Source organism: Cataglyphis hispanica, chromosome 18 (assembly GCF_021464435.1).
Source record: "Cataglyphis hispanica isolate Lineage 1 chromosome 18, ULB_Chis1_1.0, whole genome shotgun sequence".
NCBI classification, from domain to species: Eukaryota; Metazoa; Arthropoda; class Insecta; order Hymenoptera; family Formicidae; genus Cataglyphis; species Cataglyphis hispanica.
Window position 1 is genome coordinate 4,639,787 of NC_065971.1, and position 17,131 is coordinate 4,656,917.

At 32.8% G+C, this 17,131-nt stretch overlaps 3 protein-coding genes across 4 annotated transcripts; 2 read left to right on the forward strand and 1 right to left on the reverse strand.

The window, feature by feature from the left end:
- The first annotated feature begins 20 nt into the window (after positions 1-20).
- Positions 21-11,582, forward strand: LOC126856240 (PH-interacting protein). Of its 2 annotated transcripts, none has more exons than XM_050604581.1 (22): positions 21-208; positions 314-372; positions 449-478; positions 713-772; positions 1,528-1,678; positions 1,867-1,965; positions 2,104-2,441; positions 2,540-2,694; positions 2,903-3,220; positions 3,308-3,725; positions 3,805-4,030; positions 4,267-4,591; positions 4,830-5,025; positions 5,162-5,410; positions 5,484-5,705; positions 5,848-6,226; positions 6,383-6,782; positions 6,892-7,113; positions 7,215-7,395; positions 7,481-7,640; positions 7,703-7,825; positions 8,232-11,582. In XM_050604581.1, the coding sequence occupies exons 1-22, from the start codon at positions 166-168 to the stop codon at positions 9,230-9,232; spliced, it is 5,355 nt and encodes a 1,784-aa protein (XP_050460538.1). In that variant the 5' UTR covers positions 21-165; the 3' UTR covers positions 9,233-11,582. The 2 variants fall into 2 exon arrangements, with proteins under 2 accessions (XP_050460538.1, XP_050460539.1); XM_050604582.1 differs by having other exon boundaries at positions 7,481-7,634.
- A 336-nt stretch (positions 11,583-11,918) lies between these two features.
- LOC126856296 (coatomer subunit epsilon) lies at positions 11,919-14,561 on the reverse strand. Its single transcript, XM_050604700.1, has 3 exons — positions 14,410-14,561; positions 13,285-13,773; positions 11,919-13,162 (listed from the first exon to the last, which is right to left on the reverse strand). The coding sequence occupies exons 1-3, from the start codon at positions 14,545-14,547 to the stop codon at positions 12,854-12,856; spliced, it is 936 nt and encodes a 311-aa protein (XP_050460657.1). The 5' UTR covers positions 14,548-14,561; the 3' UTR covers positions 11,919-12,853.
- Positions 14,562-14,735: 174 nt separating this feature from the next.
- On the forward strand, positions 14,736-17,107 carry LOC126856289 (WD repeat-containing protein 38-like). The gene is made up of 9 exons (XM_050604688.1): positions 14,736-14,967; positions 15,108-15,133; positions 15,321-15,461; positions 15,544-15,724; positions 15,793-15,899; positions 16,035-16,178; positions 16,377-16,457; positions 16,552-16,782; positions 16,962-17,107. Exons 1-9 carry the CDS (start codon positions 14,898-14,900, stop codon positions 17,070-17,072), a joined length of 1,092 nt encoding a protein of 363 aa, XP_050460645.1. The 5' UTR covers positions 14,736-14,897; the 3' UTR covers positions 17,073-17,107.
- The last annotated feature ends 24 nt before the right edge of the window (positions 17,108-17,131 follow it).

Here is a 17,131-nt window from a genome sequence, read left to right on the forward strand (position 1 = left end):
ACTACTTTGCGTCGGTTTAGGCGAGCGTGTGCGTGCGCGTTGCGGTCTCACAGCCAGGCTTCGGAGAAAGAAAATGAACTCCGCGGTGGTTATCGCGGCGCTGAGTCGTAAATCCAAATGTTTTCGTCGCTTGTGAGTGAATAGAAATCGATTGGATCGGTCGGGATGGAGGTCAGCGTGTCCAGGAACGAGTCCGGGATTGCACCAGGTAACATAGAATGCCGTATTCGAGCGAGTAAACTCGCTGTATGCGTCTTCATGCCGCCGTGCGTTCCGCCGTATCTAAAGCTCCCTGTGTGTTCTCCCTTTACAGAGCTGTACTTCCTGATCGCGAAATTCTTGGCGGCGGGACCCTGCGCGGAAGCCGCGGCGGTAAGTGATCGAGGGTAGAGATGCCGAATGAACCGCGTCGTAACTCACGAGAGAGTCCTAACGCATTTTGTTTCAGGTGTTGAAGCGGGAATTAGAGCATACCAAGGTAAGCCGATCGGCGGATCGGACACTGTACACAACTAGTCTCGCGGACCACATGGTCTCGCGCACGTGGTTTCTGCTTGTCAAAACATTAGAATCTCAAGGTCGCTGACCTTGGTGAAGTATCGCGGCCGTTCGCGGTACGCGATCGGCCCTTGCCGATCGATCGGATCGATATTTTTCTTTCTATCCCATTGATCATTTCCCTGTATAGATTTTAGATCGTTTCTGTTCGCAGACTTTGCCGTCCCGACTCGATTGGGAAGGACACGTGCATAATCAAACGTTCGAGGAGTTGGTGAGTATGGATATATATGATGACATGGCGATCGGTACGAGACGGACATAACTCGACTCGTTTTGCGAGTAAGATATAGCCGTTCCGCCGTTGCGCCATATCGCAAGGTGGTTCGATGAAATAATGCGCCGAACGCATTGTATGTTGTGGATTCGCGGGGGGTGCTCTACCCCCATTTAATCCCCCCATAACCGCCCTCCACCGCGATTCCTCTCGCGTCGCTCATTCTTTCTCTTATGTAGAACGTTCGTCGTGGCTTCCCCCACTATTACCGTTCGTTAGCCAATCGTAGCGCACTTCCGGCATTTCGCGTGAGCTGATCAATGAATATATGTAGAGGTCCACGGCTTATTTATAGAAAGGTCTCGCGCGTGACGAATGGGCTACAGCGATTGGTCGGCTGCGGGAACTACTTGTCCGTTCAAATTATGCGCGCGAACAATAAACGCGATGATATTTCAATTTCCCAATTTCAATGTTTATTGCTAGCACGATTAGAAACATTAATTTTCAACTCTGGGTAGTAGTACTTTCTTGCATTACGCGTAATTAATTTTACATATCGACAAAAAGATTTGGATATTATATAATGTCGAAAAATACTCAACATATTTCAAATATAAATATCTACATAGTTTTTTCAAATATTACATAATCTGAAAATTTTTATATAGTGAATAAAAGAGCTATTTAAATACTTCAATTTTATCTGTGGATTATTTTACATAGTGACTTATTGTGACAATTTTTTTTAGGAAAAGAAATATTCACACATTGGCTCCAATCATTTGTTGCAAATATGTGCCAGAATTGGACCAGTGTTAGAGAAAGAAGTGCCGCCATGTGTCCCTGGAGCGATATCGCTTTTGGGTGCAGGCAAACAATCTTTGCTGCGTACCTACGAAGGTATGAGAATTAATATAAATATTTTCTATTAATTATATTTTATTATATTCTATTAATTACATTCTTTATTGCAATAAAAGAATTTTTTCTTTTAATAGTATGTGAATATTATATATTACATATATTACAATTATATATTACAACATTTCATATTACACATTATATATTATAAAATTTTATTTTTATAGACATCACACGTTGTGTATACAGCATTGTCGATTTTTCCACAAGATTCGGTGGAAAGCCCTTCTTGGAATTATCTGGTAGCTTGTCGGTGCCTAATATAGGTAAGAAATTGAAAGTTGGCAATTGAATGCAAAATGTATTTGCTATATATGCAATTTTACTGGCACTTTCCTGATACTTTTTTTTTTATGTAAAATGTTAACATATAATTTTGCTATATATATATTTTTGCCCACTAGTACGTGTACTTCAGGGACGTGAAAACTCTGGTCCTCTAAGTCGAAGACAAGCAATACCGACAAAGTTCTACAACAAGATGAATTTATATCGGCGTACACTGGGTCATTTATCCGCAGTGTATTGTGTACTGTTTGATCGCACTGGTAAATATATTATAACTGGAGCGGATGACTTGCTTGTTAAGGTTTGGAGTTCTGTCGATGGACGTTTACTCGCTACTTTTCGGGGTCCGTCCGCCGAAATTATGGATATTGCAGTGAATTTTGATAATACTTTATTGGCGGCAGGAAGTTTAGATAGAGTATTACGAGTTTGGTGCTTCCAGACAATGTCGCCTGTAAGTAAAACTAAAATATATATGCCGAACGAGAATTATTTTTATTTTTATATACAATAATTATATTTTTCTTTTAATTTATATATATCTTCTTCTAGGTGGCAGTTTTAATGGGACATACAGGCATGATTACATCTGTAAATTTTTGTCCGATAGAATGTAATGGTGTCTATTATTTGGTCTCTACTAGTACTGATGGATCAGTGGCCTTTTGGTCTCACACAAAGAAATCGAACGAGAGAGCGGTATTTCAGTAAGTTTAATCTAGACATAAAATAATTTTTTAGAAGTATTTTTCTGTCTGTTATATATTATTTTCAATACTTTATATTGAGAACTTGTGAGTTTTACTCACAATACTTTGTATTGAAAATAATATATAATTAAATAAAACAATACATAATATTTTCAATACATATTTGTACATAGAACGATTGTGTGCAATATGTAATTTATTGCAGGACAAAACCTATTCAATATCATGAGAAAATGAGACCTGGCCAAGCACAAATGATTTGTGCTTCCTTCAGTCCTGGAGGTGCATTTATGGCAGCTGGATCCGCAGATCATCATGTAAGGGTTTACACAATGTTAGGAGACGAAGGACCACGCAGAGTTCTCGAAGTGGAATCGCATTCCGATACTGTAGATAGTATTCAGTGGGCGCACAGTGGTTTAAAATTTATTTCTGGTTCTAAAGATGGTACTGCGAATGTATGGCATTTTGAGCAACAGCAATGGGTACATAAACAGTTACTCATGACAACAAAGCTTCCTGGGTATGTTTTCAAAGAATTCTTTTTTATAAAGATTTTATCTCGTTTAATACATGTTGAAATTATTCTTCCCTTTTTTTTTTTTTACAGAGAACCAGAAACAGATGATGACACAAGCAAAAAAGCAAAAGTAACTATGGTTTGTTGGGATGTGAGCGATGAATACGTTATAACAGCAGTGAACGATTATTCGTTGAAAGTATGGAATGCTAAATCTGGTGAACTAATGAAAGTTTTGCGCGGCCACAAGGATGAAGTATTTGTATTGGAATCACATCCAATAGATTCTCGTTTGATACTCAGCGCTGGTCACGATGGGCAACTTATCATTTGGGATGTGTTAAACATGGAATCGATAGCGTGTTTTCAAAATTTTGTCGAAGGTCAAGGAAATTGTGCTATTTTTGATGCAAAATGGTCGCCTGATGGTACAATGCTTGCTGCGACAGATTCTAATGGACATCTTTTGATGTACGGATTTGGATCTGGCGCCGAGAAATTAAAAATTGTAAACTATCTTGCAATTTTATTTATATGTATATTTAGTTTTGTCTTACGCGGGTGTTTAATTTCTAAGCTTTTTACAGATACCAACAGAATTATTCTTTCATACGGATTACCGTCCTCTAATAAGAGATGCAAATAATTACGTTCTTGATGAACAAACACAAACTGCGCCACATTTAATGCCGCCGCCGTTTTTAGTTGATGTGGACGGAAATCCTTATCCACCGGCATTACAGAGATTGGTACCAGGAAGAGAAAACTGTAGGGGCGAACAATTGGTACCAAATATTGCAGTTGGTGCTGGCGGTAAGACCCATATATTCACTTCATATAAAACAATATGTCTTAATAAAGATATATAATTGAAGCATAATTGAATAGAAATATTATATACGGAATAGTTTTCAATAGCAGGATAATATCATACTTTGGTTTTTTTACATTTGTATTTAAAATTTTTTTAATTGTATCCAATTTTTTATATAAATTATATTTTTATTTAAAGAATACATATATAAATTTATATTTTATATTATAAACAGGGATGCAAGAAGTTATAGAAGGTCTCCCAGAACAAGAGCCAAGATCGAATATTGATCGATTGATTGAAGCTCTTGCTCAGCGACAAAACATCAATGCGGAGGGAGAAGTCATTGGCGCTGGTGATGATAGAGAGAATATGGAACAACCGATTCGTCAAATAGCGAGTCCCCGTGGTAGTAGAGCTGGTTTGAGGAGAGAGGGCAACGTCGAAGGTGTCCGACAAAGTAGCGGTAATTGGCAGAGGGATAACACCACGCCATGGAATAAACCTATTCTCGCGCGTCCCATAAAGCTTGCCATCAAAGAGACTCAGATTAAAGCGGTGTAAGTATAATTATATCGCTTTCCTGTGATAATATTGTTGGATAAATAATATAATTATACAGCAATAAGAATCTCATAGGAAACAATTTTAAATCAAATTATTAATCATTTATTTGTGATATACTTGTGATGGATTATTATTAATGTGATTACATGTTAAATAAACTGGTAATATTAATGTTAAAAGAAAAATATATTGACTTTTAAATTAATTTGCATTTGTATATTATTTGTATAGTCACGGAATGGCAGAAATGGAGTTAGAAAGTTGGCGGCGAGAAATGCGACGGCGACCGCAGCCTACATCGAGCACTGCCACTAATCAAAGCAATATAGGAAATAGACCTGTGAACCGCAAACGTAATAGAACTACTAGACACGGTTATAGAACCAGAGCAACGCGTGATGAAGAACAGGAGGAGGAAGAATATGAGGTACCTCACAGAAGCGATATTTAATACTGATAAGTATTAACTTGTAGACAATTCTATTTGCTGTTGTGTAATAATGAATAGGAAATTTCAGAATTTTACAGTTGATTAAGCGTTATAATATTGTGCATTTTTACAGAATCCTGATAATACTGGCACATCAGTGAGTTCAGCCAGCACCAATAGCAATGATTCTACTGCTCATGAGGAAGATTTGTGTTCCGATAGCACGACTACAGACTCGAGCACTGAATATTCAGATTGGATGGCGGATCATGGACTGAACTTAGAACCACCTAAACGTAGCAAGCGCAAACCCGTGAAAAAGCGCTCTGTCACACCACCGAGTGATGTAGACAAAAGACGCAGTAAACGTCCTAAGAAAAAGGTAAGTTTGTAACTCTTATGTTATTTTAAATTTACTTGAATTTTATTTAAACTATCATTTTATTATTCAACAGGGAGTACAAATAGCTAACGGTACTTGTGAAGTTCCTGACATTTACCGCCCTTCGGAATGGCTTACCGAAGTAATACCGAGGAAAGCTCCTTATTATCCGCAGATGGGCGATGAAATAGTATATTTCAGACAAGGTCAAAAATTCTATTTAGATGCAGTTAGGAATAAAAAGATTTATGAACTTAGTCCACGATGTGAGCCATGGACCAAGATGAATATTAGGGTATGTTTATTTTATTTTAGGGGACCAAAAAAGAGATTTTTAATTATATAGGAACATTAAAAAAATTCTTTAATAGAAAAAATCTTTAATAGAATAGAGACACGCGTCTATATGTACTAATTAGAGAAAATATTTATTGTAGGCACAAGAGTTTGTAAAAGTAGTGGGTATTAAGTATGAAATTAAACCGCCTCGCTTATGTTGCTTGAAATTAGCGTTAATGGACGAAGACGGTCGACTTACCGGGCAGAATTTCACTATCAAATATCACGATATGGCTGATGTGTTAGATTTTCTGGTATTACGTCAAACTTTCGATATGGCGTTGGCAAGAAGTTGGTCTGAAGGCGATAAATTTCGCTGTATGATCGACGATGGTTGGTGGATGGGACAAATTGTTGGGATGGAGCCGCTAGATGAAGAATTTCCGGAATCATTTTTTATGTGCTTTCGCGTCAGATGGGATAATGGAGAATACGAACGAATGAGTCCTTGGGATCTCGAGCCTGTTGATGAAGATAGTAAGCTCGTCATTCAATTCACGATTATCAAAATAAATTTATTTTGATTTAATCGAAAAAATATAAAGATAAGATAATACTTTGATCTAATATTTTTATCTTTCTTTTTTCTTTAAACTTTTTAATCTCGTACTATATGTATTAATTATATCTTAGGAATCCCCATGGAAATTGGTGGCGCGGTTCCTGTCTTACCGGAGGAAAGACAAGCGATACTGTATCAACCCCATGCGGAAGAATGGCCCATGGGTGATAGAGAAGCGACTTGTCGTCGAATTATACGAGGTCTAGATCAGGTGATGAGCCTCGCAATTGCGGAACCATTTGTAGCGCCAGTGGATCTCAGTCTTTATCCGACTTATGCATATATTGTTGAATATCCAATTGATTTGTCGACTATAAAAGCTCGTTTTGATAATCATTTCTACAGAAGAATCACATCAGCGCAATTTGATGTTAGATATTTGGCAACGAATGCTGAACAATTTAATGAACCTCATAGTCATATAGTGAAAAAGGCAAGAATAGTCACTGACTTATGTTTGCGCATAATAAAGTAAGCAAATATATATTTTCTCCATTTAGTGCAAAAGTTAAAATTTGTACAATCTTCACATTCTATACTAGAAGATGTTATATAATATAATAATGTTTCTTTTATGCAGGGAACCTACTGATTTAGATGTTCCAGCAGTATATCATCAATTGAATGATACATATCATTCCTCTGAATCAGAGACAGAGATAGAAAACAAACCTTCAACGAGTAAACAAAGATCTACATCGAGTAGAAATTTACGTTCGCAACAAATCTCACAAGACTGGAAATTAGCATGTCGTCAATTATTGGAGAGTCTATGGCAATGTGAAGATTCAATTCCTTTTAGGTAAGATTTGTTGAAAACTTAAATTTAATAATGTTTTTTTTTTATCTTTGCGAATATATAATCATATTGAAAATATAATTATATGGAAAATCATTTTGCAGAGAACCGGTTGATAGATTAGAACATCCAGAGTATTATCAAATAATAGACACACCGATGGACTTGCGAACTGTCAAAGAGGATTTATTAGGTGGAAATTATGAAACACCATCGGAATTTGCCAAAGACATGAAATTAATATTTACAAATAGTAGAAATTTTAATACAAACAAACGTTCGAGGGTAAGTTAATATAATTTTTACTTTGTTTACATGGTTATTCCGTAGTTCTCTGTGACACATTTTGTTAAATATTTTATTTATTCAGATATATTCGATGACAGTAAGATTATCGGCCATGTTTGAAGAACATATGCGTAGAATACTTTTGAATTGGAAATCAGCACGTAGACGTAATGACAATGCGAAAGCAAAAGGGAAAGGAAAAGGAAAGCAGAAACGGAAACACAACTTAAGCAATGGTACAGGTAAGCATCTGTATGTTTTATTGCTTTATATAAGTGCAATATAATTAATTGTTAATTTGCAGCATCTTCTAAATCGAAACCAGTTCTAAGCGACGATGAAGATGAGGATGATGTAAATAGCGATAACGATGATGAGGAATCGAGTAAAGATCAGAAAAAGAAGAATTTTGACGTATCTACACCTGGTATGCACATATGCCTTTTTAAATTATTACTTTATACTTGTATGGTGAAAGAAATTTATTAGGTTTTATATTCGAAAGTGTTGAGTAAAACATACTTGTAAGAATAAGTCGAATTCGGAATGGGCGAGAGACTATGATTATGCTTTAATAAGATTAGCAGAATTGAAGAACAAACTATAATTATAACTACCTTTTTCTCTTATCAATATTTATACTATGTTCATACAAAGTTTAGCAGATTTTTCTCTAGAGATATCTTACAATTTACAATTTTCAAAATTGATAATTATTAAATTAAAATTGTTATTCTGATAAACTATTTGCAGCCGATTATATCTTTATTATTTTGATACAAGTTATTTTATATTAAATTACTAATTCTAACCTTATTTTGAACTCTTTCTAGGACCATCACGGATGACAAATGGTCACACGAAACGATCTACCTCATCTCGGCCGACGTTGAAACTACGGATTTGCCGATCAACCGTGTCGAAGAAGTCAAAGAACAGTGATAGTGATGTTAGTGAATCAGAGGCAACGACAGATACTGACAGTAGTGACAGTGCTCCTGTCCGACGAACTAGAGCAAGGACGGCGGTGCCTAGTGTTAGTGCCGATACCGATTCCGAGGACGATTATACGCTCAATGGTCGCGGTAAGCAGGTTCGTAAAAATCGCGGCAAAAATATTAAGAATGGTAAACAATCTAAATCCAAAGTGAAATCGAACATTATCGTGGATGATGATGATGATGATGATGATGAATACGTTGCGAAAAACAAGACAAGTGATAACGAAGAGAACAACGAAGACGATGAGGAACAGCAATTCGTCGCGCCGGACTCTACGGAAGAAGAAAGCGAAGAAGAAAAATTTATCAGAAGAGATACTAGATCGCGAAAATTAGTAATAGAGAGCAAGGAAAACCAAAAATACACCGCTAATAACGGAAAAAACGAAAATAGCCAGAGCGAGAGCGAAGAAGATGATGAAGAAGAACAGGACGAGGAGGAAGAGGAAGAGGAGGAAGAGGATGAGGAAGAGAAACAGTTACAGCACGAGATCAATAATCAAGATTCTGAAGACAGTGATTATTCATATAAAGTACAATTCAGGCCATCGCGTTCCAGTCGTCGGAAACAGCGCGGCTCCGTAGACTCGGAGGATACGAGGCAGCAATACAGCAGTAGTAGAAGAGCGGGTCGAAAGCGTCCTCATTATAAGGAAGAAAGCGATGACAGTAACGGTGTGCCAGTTAGAAACCGGCGCAAAATCAAGCGCCGCTCTTATGCTGAGGAGAGCGACGAGGACAGCGTACAGGAACCTGGCATTAGTATAAGTAGTAGAGGTCGTATACGTAAAATGACACCACGCGCCCGTGCTTACCTTTTAGAATCACCCTAACGACATCTTCTATGTTAGTAGAAGTCGTGTGTATATTAAAAAAAAAACCTGTTTCATAGAAATTCTAATAAAGATCGTATCATCTCGCGCATTCTCAGATCAATATGTCACATTGCAATCGAAATGCTAAAAGATAAACTATTTATAGTCTGTATAAATACTTCGAAATGTTTGATTGATCAATTAGGACGGAAATTTTTGCATTTTCCTCCTGATTCGTTTCAAAGCGTTTATTAATAAAGCTACAAGTGGAATGGACCTGGAAGATGAAGAGAATTTACAATCTGTTCATCTTCTCCATTTCTATATTTGTTTTTTCATTGTTGCATTGTTCATAATATGTAATTGCAATAGGAATTTTTAATACCATAATACAGTTTTCGGAAATAACATTATAAAAACTAGAGTTCCGAACAAGATATATCTGTTACTTTTGGCGCACTCTTGTTTGATTTATTTATATAAAAGATAAAAATTATCGTACTAGTATTATATTAAATGCTTCTGCTGCAAAGAATTTCTATTTTTACAAAGAAGTTTTTTGATGTGGATATTCTTTTCTTTTTATATTTGTCTATATCTTCGAATTATATACATACTAGTATAATGGTACAAGCGGAAATAGTTTTATAAGCAGACACACGATATTTTCGGTATCTTAATAGTCATCTTGTATATGACATGTTCAATCGAATTCACAGACTATGTATATAAAGTTTCACTCGCTCTAAAAAAATTATATAGAGAATTCTATATAATCGCGTTATTGTACAGATATAATGATTATCTTGTTACTTGTAAATGTGGAAAGACGAGCGGCTTGCTCGCGTAAAGACATGAGTTTTCGTTTGGTTGTGGCGATTGCTTCCATGATTTTGAAAGTTTTAAGATTCACATAAATACAATTTTTATGTTATGACAACAAAAAGAGAATCTGTATAAAATCATCTTATTTTATAAAATAGTTTTCAGTTTCGTAAAAATAATAAGCAAGTTAAACAATGCACTTGTGAAATTTATCAAGTTATCATTTTTGCAGGTCTTCGCAATATATCATTGTAATAATTGTTTGTGGAGAGTTTATCTATAGAAAAATTTTATACGATTTTCTACATATCTTGAATTATTAAGAACATATGTATGAATCAGTATTTTCTTTTATCTATATGAAAAACTCTCGAGACACAGTAAAATGTAATAGTAATTAGATATAATTCAATTTCCGTACATTGCCGGAGTAAAATTTACACGGTTTGTTACATATGCAATAATTTCTTTCTTGGACACCGGATTTATAATATAACAACGTTTTTAAAGTTGTACTAAACAACGTGACATTTTGCTATAACAGTAGCAGTTTGTTATTAATATACAAAGAATTAAACTTTATTTTACTGATTGTGATGGAAAATATCAGGGAGAGTATAAGAAAATATTCTTTATTATTTTCTTCTCTTCTTTTTCCCTTCCTTTTTTCTAATTCTAAAAGTTTTTCACTGTTTTCGCTTTTCACAACTTTATATGAGCTCAGGACACATCACCTGATAAAAAAAGCAAATCTGCCTCTCTGTGTGTAAATATACATTGTATTAACTCTCATATCATTTTTCTCTTTTCTTTTAATATTTTATGTTATATAATATAACATAAATTTTATATATGGTCCGTAATGCTGCGTGTGAAATAACGATTTTTTATATAGTTTGTATATCTGTTACGGATCAATATAATAAAAGAAGCTCCACATAATTACACAATTTTAGAATTTTTCATGAAGGCAGATAAACATTTTCCAGATTTATATGACACGGACTTAAATCGATTATGCATTACATAGTTATGTAAATGATTATTAGATAATTATTGTCACCAGCAGCTAACATCGTTGATCAAGACAAATGCACAAAAGATCAAGTCTTGATTATCGCGAGCCATTGTGATATTAGTTTAAGAATATCAAATATATAAAATATAAATTGATAATATAAATTATCAATATAATTAGGATTGTAATTGATATTTTTTTAATGACTTAAATAAGAGAGTCGTATCACATATAGACTCGATGATGTATCCAACCTTTGATTAATATTAATTTAACGATGTTAACTTTGGTCTCACTCTATTAATCATATGATGATTGATATACTTCACACGATAATGATTCAGAAATAATATAATTTCATGTATATAAACTCTGCCGAGAACACATAGGACTTAATATCAAGATAGTTACATTTTTTGTACAGTTCGATTTATTCTATTGTGAAATCTCAGTGTGCTTTGTTACATATAATATGATTCTTTGAAACCCACCGTCACACCAATAAAAAAAGATTAAATTGTTTTACATATGTGTCTATCTGTATATTATTTACCACTAACTTTGCAAGTTTCATAAATGAAACGTCAATTTTTCTCAATTTTATTGAAAATTCTACATATAATTAATGTATATATTTAACTTTCATGCAATTTTTATTTTGAAACTTAATCGTTTATTTTTGTTAACTACTTGATTATTTATAAGTTTTATATTAAATGATTATTCCAAAAGATTTCTTAATTGTGCATATATACATGCATAATAAATCTAAATAAATGTTTTCCATACACATGTATGCGAAAGAAATATATTTACAAATTTATTAATAGATTGTTTAATGAATTAAGTTTTACAGAAATATATAATTAACGAAAAGACTTTATTTCTCATAGTTGTGAGGATATTTAAAAGAATTCAGGAACAATTTAAAAAGTAAAAGAAAGTAATTCTCTCTCTTTTGGCTTATATATATTTATAATGTATGAAATATTTTATTCTAATTCGTTTATCTGTACACCTCTAAATGGATAATACAAATATTATACGAAGAGATAATTCCATGTGAAACTAGCTAATAATGTTTATTTAGTTTGGATAATTTTATAAAATGGCAGCCATATTTTTGTTATATATTGATTATGTATGATGAGAGTATAATACTAGGATAAAATGGATAAAAGAAGTGGTTTCTTCAGTCACATATGATTCCATTCTTACAATTTCAAGTCTACATTGTTTCCATACAACTTTTCCATATCCCTATTTATTTTCCATATATTTATTTTAATATAAAAACGAAATATTTTAATATTGAAAAATAATATGTATATCTATAAAAGAGAGATTTCTATTTATATATATATATATATATATATATATATATATATATATATATATATATATATATAAGTTCGCGCATTATTTTTTATTCTACGAGAAATTGTTAGAATGTTTGTAAAATCCCAATATATGCACATCATTATGAAAACTGAATCATGAATTCTTCTAAGAGTCAATATTTCGTGATCATACCTCATTTCATCTTCGATATAAATAAAACAATAACAAAAAAGTATATTTTAATAATTAAAGTGCTAAGTTTTAAATGCACTGCATACCTACATCAGAATCTATTTCAATATTGCAACTTCAAAAATTTGTTTACTTAAACAGAATAAACTTTACTCATTGGAGGCCATCAATGGAATCACTTATTTAGTCTTTGCTTGAATTCATTTATAATCAAGATTCGATCAAGCCTATCCCACAGAATGCCACAATCTGCTAAGTGGAACTCAGGCGGAAGATGAATATTGTTCCTTAAGTCTATGGAATTCTATCTCTTTTTGCAAATATTCCTTAACGAAAGGATGTTCCAAATGGGAATCTTTTAACTGACTTAGATAACGATTTGCCACTTCTGGTGGTTTGCCCATATGCTGAGAAAGAACAATCATATTGATCAACGTATCTGGATTATTACTGTCTTTATCAAGCGACTCTTGCAAAGCCGTCTCCGCCTCCTCGTATTTAGCTTGTCCAATAAAACAAGTAGCTTGTCCATTCAATAACATGCTTGTACTGGAATGTTTGTCAATCATCTCCTGAAATAATTTATACATAGTGAGACAACATTCTTTTAGTAAGCAAGTAAAGCTTAGTAAAGCAAATTTAAATATCAATAAAATACCGCTTTATATAAAATAAAGAGTTAATTCTTTTTCACCTGAAAAATGTAATAAGCATCTTGCAATTTGTCACCACCACTAGTAATATTAACCCATGCTTGAGCAAGTTGAGTCAAAGTAGCATCATCATCCTTCTCCTGCATCGTCTTTAGCTCTTTACGAGCTAGATCTGGACGATCCATTTTGAGATATATTTGCAATGTCAGTGCCATGCATTCCAAATGATCCACGTCATGTAATATTCGAAGAGCAGCCTCTAGATTCTTTTCGTGATAATAAATGGTCGCGGCTACGATCAGAAAATTATGATTATCAAAATTTGGATGACTAGCTTCCTTGTCAAGTTCAGCTATTATGGCCTCGCGATGATGCGGGTTAGCAAAATAGTCAGCTAAGGTCTTTAATGGTTGTAATTCTGGTGGGGACAAATTGTTGATTTCATCTAATACCACACGGAATTTTCTTTGCGCTATATAGGCGCGATAGAGGAGCACATCGCGCTCCATAGTCACTTCTGGAGAAGATGGCTGTGAAAAAAAACAAAATCAAGTAAAGCAATTTGCATTTATGACTTTGAAACAGATTTACAATATCGAACAATATATTAATAAATGATAAAAACAATATACATATACAGTATATTTTTGAATTATGCTACACTTTCTTTTATATGTAAATTTAGAGGAATAATTTTTTATCAAGCAAAAAGTAATTATTTATCTTCTATTTATTAACTAGTCCCCAATGTTTAGAATTTCAATGTTAATTACTTGATTATTATTGCAAATTAGATTTCTGCAAGATTACTGAAAGTTTGTTGTTCTATTTAAAGCTATAAAAAACTTTAAGAGAATCTTTAAATCTGGAGAATGACGTTATATATATACAAGCAGCATATATATATTTTAAATTCAAATATTTTAATAAATCTCCAATACTCAGCTTCTGTTTTCACACCGAAGATAAAATTTTATGAATATATCATAACTGCATATGATTAACTTTAAAGATAAAAGTAATTCTAGAGAAAGAGATCGGTATTGCAAGGCGAGAAAGCGTCTGCTAAGAGGAACAGTAGCTGTCGTTCGTATAAAAAATCTAAACGTAAAAGTAACGCATGACATTGTGTTTATGAGAGGAATATAAATTAGAAAGAACTTTGCCTTGATTTTTTGCGCCTCGTTAATGCATTGCTGGTAATTGCCGATGTAAAAGTGATTTCTAACGTCAAAAAGCTCATCGACGTCCTGCTGCTGACGTGCCATCTTGTCACTTGTGACAAAGAGAAGTTTGAGAAGCATTCTTCGTGCGACGTTTTCCGTACTCTGTATGTACAGTAGCGCCATTACATCCACTTTTAGAAATTGGAAACATGTATCCACTATTCGACACTGTCGGTTAAATTGCTTTTTGGTGCGTGTCCGTACTACATTAGAAGTTATACATATAGAAAGGAAACTCATATATTTATTGAGTGCAGCGATATCGAGAAGCTAAATTCATGATTATCTTCAATTCTTAAAAATGCTGATTTCCATGCACACACCTTCAAAATAACATAATTATAACATAATTTATTTAAACGACTGCGTTTAATAATTAATCAAAAGAGAAAATGTTCTTAATTAAATATTTAAAACTGTGAAAGAACATGGATCCTACCGAATTAAAAGATCAACAACATTATGGACACAGATATCTTGGCAAATATAATGATGAAGGTTTTATCTTTTATTATTTAATTATCAACTTTTTTATTTTTTATTTTTTTTTTTATTGTATAGCTTGCTCAATATTCATATGCCAATTTATCATTTCTTTGTATTAAAATATCTGATTATATTCTATTTTAATTTCAAAGAGGATAGCAAAAGTGAAGAAAGGCAGGTGAGAATTCTGTATAATTATATAGAAATATTTATTAATGATTAAGTTTTCTGAAAAAAAATGAAATTTACTATTGATGTAAGCTGCATGATTATTATAATTATGCGAATTGTGAAACTAAAATTATTTAAATATTAATTACAAACTCTTATACTTTTTTCATTGAAGCATCTTTTCTTATAAATAGGATATAGACATATCCCGAGATATGGAGTTGCAAAAACGATATGAAGTACGCTTTACTGAGAACTTACAGGGTCTCTATACCTCACGGTTTTCTAAAACTGGTGAATTTATAGCCACAGGCTTTGGAAGTGGTGCTATTCAAGTGATAATTGTTTTATAATATAATATACATAGAATATGTTTAAATTAAAATTGTGACATTCTTATTATGCAACATTTAATAGATCCGGAATGGTGAGACTGGTGAATTAACAGCTACACTTAAATCTGGTCTGGAAATTTCAATGCCAGTCATGTGCTGTAGATTTAATCCTGTACACAAAGAGATTTTCTATGCTTCCAGTGCCTGTGGAAATATTTTTATGTGTAACACACATACTAAAGAGTTTTCTAGATTTATCTTTGGTAAATGAAATACATTCATAATTGCATTACATATAACATTATTTTTCAATTTAAATTCATCTATGTAGAGCTTAAAAATGAAGTGAATACAATAGATGTGAGTATCACAGGAGATTATTTGGTCTCTGGTGGTAAAGATGCAACTGTTCGCCTTTATGATGCACGAACCACTAAAGTTAATATTATTAAATATTTATTGTCAGTTATAATTATTGATAAATTTAATTATTTGTATATATTTATAAATTTTTTACTGAAATATAAAATACATAAAAACAATATTTTAAATGTTAATATAAATTTATTGTAGTTGATATTAGAATATAAAAGAAATGAAGAAGAATTGATAGAAAGTAAAGCTACAAACTTTCATCGAATGAGAATATTTGCTTCAAGATTTCACAATGAATATCCTGATCTGATTATTACTGGTGGATGGGATGATACTGTTAGAGTAAGTTCTTATAAGATATATATATAATTGAAAGTATTTTTTAAATATATATGATAATAATAAATATCTCTTTATTTTTTTCCTTTTTTAGATAGATGATACTTCTGCAAATAGATAAATAATTTTTTAAATTAGATTAAAAGATTTTTTTTTAAATAATATAAAACAATTGAATTGACTTTTAGAATACACTTTTAGATTTGGGATATCAGAGTTTCGACTGGTTCGATGAGGGTAATCAAAGGTCCTCATATATGTGGTGATGCTATTGATATATGTGTAAGATTTTTTTTGTTTCTCATTGATAAATTGATATCTACATTTAACAATAAAAACTATATTATAATGCACTTTTTCATATGTTGTTTATTAGGAAACGCGCATTCTTACTGGCTCTTGGGTAGTGCGTGATAGTCTACAAATATGGGATTTGATGAGCGCGAAACTCATCGAAACGATAAATCCGCAAAATAGATTGTCGACTTTGAATGGCGAATTTCTTTACGCAGTACAATATTTCGATGGGGATCCCTACGGTGATCTTATCTTGACTGGAGGCTCTGGTACTGGTGCACTTGAAATGATTAGTTTAAGAGAAAAGAAGGTTTGTACTATTTGTCATTCATGATTATATTAAATAGATTCAGATTACAAGAAGGTAAAAAGAAAAGACAATTATTTGTATATTAGATATAATATTAGATATAATAAATATCTTTAATTAATGTTCTGAAAAGATGGCAATAAAATTATTTTTTACTTCACTAATTATTTTTAATACAGGTAATGGGAAGTATCAGTGTAAGCAAGCCGATTTTCGCCATAGATAGCTACCAGACTACAATAATATTTGGTGGCATAGAATCTGTATTAAGGCTTGCAGATTATTATTAATGTAATATCATATTGATCAAATTATTAAATCTTATTAAATAATATAATTTGAAATATAT